General features: G+C 32.2%; 1 protein-coding gene across 1 annotated transcript in view; it reads right to left on the bottom strand.

Annotated features, from left to right (window-relative positions):
• The window catches only part of LOC125047643 (receptor-type tyrosine-protein phosphatase H-like), a 26,269-nt gene that overhangs the window by 15,543 nt on the left and 3,226 nt on the right, over positions 1 to 7,500 (bottom strand). The window contains exons 2-3 of the mRNA XM_047645967.1: positions 5,365 to 5,389; positions 659 to 961 (exon numbers count right to left, since the gene is read on the bottom strand). Coding sequence (XP_047501923.1) covers positions 659 to 961; positions 5,365 to 5,389 — 328 coding nt within the window. The remainder of the gene's footprint in view (positions 1 to 658; positions 962 to 5,364; positions 5,390 to 7,500) is intronic.

Here is a 7,500-nt window from a genome sequence, read left to right as displayed (position 1 = left end):
ACACACACACATATATATATGTGTGTGTGTGTGTGTGTGTGTGTGTGTGTGTGTGTGTGTGTTTGTTTGTTTGTAGGCTCAACAGCCATTTATTCAACTGCAGGATCTAGGATTCTCCCAATTTATTATTGAGAGGTTATTTGGCAGTCTCACCTACGTGGCGGGGAATTGAACTCGGGACCATATATGATATATATATATATATATATATATATATATATAAATATATATATGTATATATATTAATTCATATATATTTATGTATGTGTGTGTGCATGTAGATATATATATATATATATATATATATATATATATATATATATAAATATATATATGTATATATATTAATTCATATATATTTATGTATGTGTGTGTGCATATATATATATATATATATATATATATATATATATATATATATATATATATATATATGCATACACACACACACACACACACACACACACACACACACACACACACACACACACACACACACACACACGCACATACAGGCGCACATATATATATCTATATATATATATATATCTATATATATATATCTATCTATATCATTATCTATATATATATATATATATATATATATATATATATATAAACTCATACAAGCTAGATAAAGAGGTCATGATTCACATACCCGGTTTGTTGGTTATCCCAACCACACACTCACGATCGCCAGGCCCTGATTTCGAAGTTTTCCTTTGCGTTTCCACGCAGACATTATATTTTCGGAAATCTTCGAGTCCAGTGATCGTGAAACTAGTGGCGTTCGTGTCAATCTGCTGCAGCGGGCCCTGGCTGGAAGCGGGTTGCCAACTGACGGTGTACGCGATGACGTCACACTCAGGGGGGTCGGGCTCTTCCCAAGTCACGTCAAGGGAATCGGGATCTCCGGGAACGGGTTCGGCCGTGAGGTTCGCTGGAGGGCAGGAGGCTTCCGCTGAGGGGGGGGGGGGGGGAGAAAAACGTTTATTTACTCTTTCCTTTCCTAAGGGCTTGAAAGTTAAATAGAAAGTAAGAACAAACACAACACAAGTGACATACGCGCTAATTATCATAACAGTGATAATGGTAACTACGGTGAGATTAATGGTGATGGTAATTTTTAATGCTAATGGGAGTGATTGCACAAAAACAATAATAACAATAAGAAAGATGATAACGTGGAAGATACTGATGACCGTATAATTATAGGGATACTGATAACTGAATAATGATACTATTGATAACAATGTGGACATTGATATAAAATAGTGGCGGTAGTAGTAAAATTTACAATATTTACGATAATATCATAAGGTAATGATAATGATTATAACAAAATAAAGCTTGATAATACAATTTTGGTATTACAGTGATGCAGCTGAAATATTGACAGCAACTATCATCTTCACGGTAATTTGTAAAGGTAAGAGGAAGGTAATGATAATGATAGTGAAGTTAACAATGAAAATAATAACATGATAAGGTTAGGATAACTTTGAGAACAATATCAACTGCAATAAGAAGCAAATGGTGAAAATAATAAGAATAATAACGATGATCATTATCATAATTAAATAAATAATAAAATAACATTTACAAGGACGATAAGTATGACAATAAAATTATAGATAACAATAAAGATGATGAGGATGAGGATGAGGATGATGATGACGATGGTGATAGTCATAATATTAATAATATTAATAATGATAACAATAATAACAATAATGATAATAATAATAATAATGATATGATAATAATAATGATAATGGTAGTATTAATGATACTACTAATAATAACAGCAACTTCAACAACAAGAATAATGATGATTATAATGATAATAATCATAATAATAATAATAACAATAATAATAATGATAATAATAATGATAGTATTAATCATAATACTAATAGTAATACAACTACTAATAGTGATGATGTTAATGATATTAATGATAACAACAACAACAACAACAATAACAACAGCAACAACAACAATAATAATAATAATAATAATAATAATAATAATAATAATAATAATGATGATGATGATGATAATAACAATGATAATAATAATATTAATAATAATAATAGTAATGATAATAATAATGTTAATAATAGTAGTAATAGTAACAACAACAACAACAATAATAATACCGATAATGATAATAATAATGATAATGATAACAATAATAATAAAAATAACAATAATAATATTGATAATGACAGAAATGATAACACAACAATAACAATTAGAATAATAAAAATATGATAACAATAGTAATAATAGAAATACCAATAATGATGAAAAAACAATGATGTTAATAATGATAATGAAATTGATGCTGATAATGACACTAATGATTTTGGCATTGATAACGGTAATAATGATCATTATAATGAAAATAATAATTACGATTATACTAATACTAATAATACTAATGATAATATCAACATTGCATAAGAGCAATGTTACTACTACTACTGCTAGTAATTACTACTAGTAGAGAAACAACAGAAACAACAATAACAAGAACAATAATATCAGCAATAACAATAATAATGATAATAAAGAAAAAAAATAATGATAACAATAATAAAAAATATTGTGATCATGAAAATGACAATGGTCATCAGAATTATGATAATAATGATAATAATGATAATAATGATAATAATGATAATGATAATAATAATGATAATAATGATAATAATGATAATAATGATAATAATGATAATAATGATAATAATGATAATAATGATAATAATGATAATAATGACAACAATAAAATAATGTTTTTTATTAATAATAATGATAATAATGATAACAATGACAATGGTTTTATTAGCAATAATGATAACAATGATGATTATAATAAAGATAATGATAATGATGTTAATAATAATAAAAGTGACAATAATAACAGTAAAGATAGAAATAACAATCCACTTGAACGTTGGCCACCGTGCAACGCCAGCCCTCTCTTTCCTTGTTCTTCTGAACAACTGTATTGCTGTTACTCTTTCTCCGAAAGATCTAATCAGTACATCCTTGTATCTTAAGTGTTATCTTCCTCCTGATCTTTTTCCTTGTTCCTTTTTTGTTTGTTCTCTCATTACGTGACCTTCGAATCGTATTTTTTCAAATTCCTTCCATCCCCAGTGTTTGCCATCCTCTTCATACGTGTTCCTATCGGTTCAAGGTTTCTAGAGGGTCTTTTCCAGAACTACATTTCTGCTGCTTATAGTTTCTTTTGCATCTATTACTGGTGGTCCACGTCGCACACGTATCATTTGTGCGGTGTTCAGTCCAGCTTACACGCAATAATCGACGGTAACTTCATAATTCCAAAGATGCTAGTCTCTTTCTGTCACTTTGCTTTACAACCCAACATTCAGAGCCATATGTTGCTATTGGGAAGACCAATATGCTCAAGAGTCGCTTCTTAGTCCTCAGGGAAATGGACTTGTTTTTCAACGTGTGTGATAAAGCAACTACTGCATTTTTGGCAATCTTTCTGATTTCTTTCGAGTCATCATGTGTGTTTGTTATTGTTGCACCCAGGTAGTTGAAGTGGTTAATCTCTTCAACTATTTCTCCATTAACAAGTAATGTTTCGTCACTTGGGGAATCAGTTTCAATTTTCATAACTTTAGTTTTATCTACATTCAAAAAAAGTCCAGCCTCTTCACTTTTCAATACTACTCTGCTGACTAACTCCTGAGGCTCCTGCATTGACCCAGCAATCAAAACTAATCATCTGCGTATCTCAAGTTATTCACGGTACGTCCCCCAATTTTGATAGTCCCTTCAAATTTATCAAGTGCTTCTCTCATGATTGCTTCGGCGTAAATATTAAAAAGGTGAGGTGATATAATACAACCTTGTCTTACTCCCTGTCCAATGCTAAACTATTCCGTTAACCCATAAGCTGCTTTCACTGCTGCCTGTTGTTGTTCATATATATTATTGATTAGCATAATGATGTGTGTTGGGAAGCCCATTTTCTTCATCTCATGCCATAGGATTCCATGTACAACCGTATCAAAAGCCTTCCTATAGTCTATGAAACACAAATACAAATTCTTTCTCTGTTCCCTATTTTTTCTCGATTATCATCTTCAAATTTAAGATTTGATCTCTTGTACCTTTTCCAGGACGAAATCCATGCTGTTCTTCTGCAATCTCTATTTCAAGACGATTTTTCATTCGGCCAGCTATTATCTTGAGAAGTATTTTACTACAGTGGCTAATAAGATCTATTGTTCTGTTATTGCAGCATTCGAGAGTGTCACCTTTCTTTGGAATTGTTATGAAAACAGACTTTGCCCAATCCTCTGGCCATTACTTCTCGTTCCATATTGCGACACACAATTTATGAAAATATATTTTTTTACATTGTCTCCTCCGTTCTTTATCATTTCTGCTGCAATATCGTCATAACCCGGGCTCTTCCCATTTTTTTTTATATCTCATTCATAGCCTTTTCAACCTCTGAAAAAGTTGGTAGGGGTTCTTGTTCAACTTCAAAATGGCTTGTTATTTGGCTTGTTTCTATATTTCCGTTCTTACTGTACAGTTCTTCGCAATATCTTTTCCATCTATCCATAACCTTACTGCCTTCACTAAGTATTTCTCTGTTTTCATCTTTAACTACATCTACATCTACATACATACCTACATGTATATATATATGTATGTATGTATGTATGTATGTATGTATGTATCTATCTATATATATATATATATATATGTGTATATGTGCACACACACACACACACACACACACACACACACACACACACACACACACACACACACACACACACACACACACACACACACACACACACACACACACACACACACACACACACACATATATATGTATATGTATGTATGTATTTATGTATATATATACATATATATACATACATATACATATATATATATATATATATATATATATATATACATATATACATAAATCTACATATATACATATATATAGATAGATAAATAAAGATATACACACATATTTTATGTGTGTTTGTGTATCTTTATTTATCTATCTATCTATCTATCTATATATATATATGTATATATGTAGATATATGTATATATGTATATATGTATATATATAGTTATATATATGCATATATATATGTATATATATATGTATACATATGCATATATATATGTATCTATCTATCTATCTATCTATCTATCTATTTATCTATCTATCTATCTATCTATCAATACACACACACACACACACACACACATATATACATACGTAACCATAAATAAATATGTAGGCATTATTCGACATTTAAAACACATGCAAGAGTTACCTACCATTTGCGTATTCTTCTGGGTCCGCCTGAAAGTAGATTAATATATAAGTATATGAAAAACTAGACAGTGAAAGTGATTAGTAATTCATCAAATAAAGGCGCACATAAGTACGGTCATGGACACAACTCACACATATACCTGTACCTGTACACACACACACACACACACACACACACACACACACACACACACACACACACTCTCTCTCTCTCTCTCTCTTTCTCTCTCTCTCTCTCTCTCTCTCTCTCTCTCTCTCTCTCTCTATATATATATATATATATATATATATATATATAGATATATATATATGTATATATATATATATATATATATATATATATATATATATATGTGTATATATATATATATATACATATATATATACACATAAATTTGTAACATACATATGTGCACGGGGTCAGACTTCAGACAGGCGCGACCAGGTTTGAATCTCGATCCTGAGTGGCATGCCCTTGGACGTTTGTCCGGTTCAGCGCGCGGTCACGGAATGATCTCCTAACATCACTTACCTTTACAAGACCCGATTCCTTTTACCTTATCAAATATAGGTTTATTATCATTTGGATCGCGTATCATGAAAGCGGACCGGTTGCAGAGGAAGTGCAGGCGAAAGGCAGTAAGGGCCGCCCCCGCAGTAAGGCCAGTGTCGGATCTAGATACAAGCCAAATAAGGTACAGCTTAGGGCCTCACGATCAGCAAGTGCCTAAAAAAATCCTGTGTTTTTTCTGGTAGTCCAAGTGTTGTCTTACAATTAACGTTTTGCAAGTGGATCATCTACAATTGCGTGGACTAGATAGCTGAATTATAGGTGATATGTAATATTTGATATCAAAGTCCGTGTGTAAGTTGCGTATAGATAATTCATGGAATTATAGTGTACATAATAGCGGAAAGGCTGAGGAGGAATACGGGGAAGAAAGCCAAACGTCCCTTTTGCTGTGGTTCTTGGATCTTCACTCAGGAGAACTGACTTTGGCAAAATGGACTACATTGTGACGATCTCGACTGATGTATTACTATGTAAATAACGCTTGCTTAGTGTCCGATCTTTTCTGTTTTTGGTTCTTGTGCTTTATTACTAACTTCGAATGTTAATTTACCCGATTTTCATCGCACTACTGATGCTGCGTTTAATTATTTTCTAGATCATAAATGACCAAGAAGACATCTATAATTGGCAATGAGGACAAAAAAGCTATTCGTATGTCTGATGGTAACCAATTGTTCAGAAGGAAAAGCGACCTGAGAGCGTCAAGAAAAATGATCTTCGTCTGGTATTATGTATCTTTTGATAACATAATCAGTGATTTAGCTCTTTTGCAATCAAGGAAGAAAACTATTTAAGTTTTAAATCCAAGGATTCTCTAATATAATTGTTGTGATTTTGCAAACATTCTTCATATTTTTAATATAAATTAAAAGGCAATACATATTCATTTTTGTATAAAATTAATATGCATATGCACACACACACACACACACACACACACACACACACACACACACACACATACACACACACACACACACACACACACACATACACACACACACACACACATATATATTTTTCTGGGACCAGAAAAATGAAAAAGGGAGGCCTGAGGGCTATATACAGCTTAGGGCCTCACCAAGAGTGAATGAGGCCCTCTCCCTAGTCGTTAACTGCAGCGAGGAAAGTAGCTGCAAATGCTAGTTATCTGAAGTCTGCCTTTATCCCTTTTTCGGTGTTCAAGTAAGTCCCAAATCAAAATGCAATAAAATATATGATACTACGATTAGCTTCTGAGAACTGACTGTGAACGTCTTTTCACACCCTTTGTGTCTACATGCGTGTGTGTGCGTGTCTGTATTTATTCATACATACGTACAGGGGCGGGCTGAACGAGTATAAAATTCCGGATGAGAATACTAATAAGTAAATATATAAATGTATCTAGTATATTCACGCCCACTACACAGCGTTTCCTACACACTTCCGGCGGATGACTTATCGAAGGCGCGAAAAAATTGCCTCTGTCATAAACGTGATTTTAAGTCAGACGTTATTAATCCACGATAAAATACGTTCAACAAAATAAAATCTGAGAGCCACTTAGGCCGGGCAGAGCTTC

Source organism: Penaeus chinensis, chromosome 41, assembly GCF_019202785.1.
Source record: "Penaeus chinensis breed Huanghai No. 1 chromosome 41, ASM1920278v2, whole genome shotgun sequence".
NCBI lineage: Eukaryota > Metazoa > Arthropoda > Malacostraca > Decapoda > Penaeidae > Penaeus > Penaeus chinensis.
This window is presented reverse-complemented; position numbering and strand designations above follow the sequence as displayed.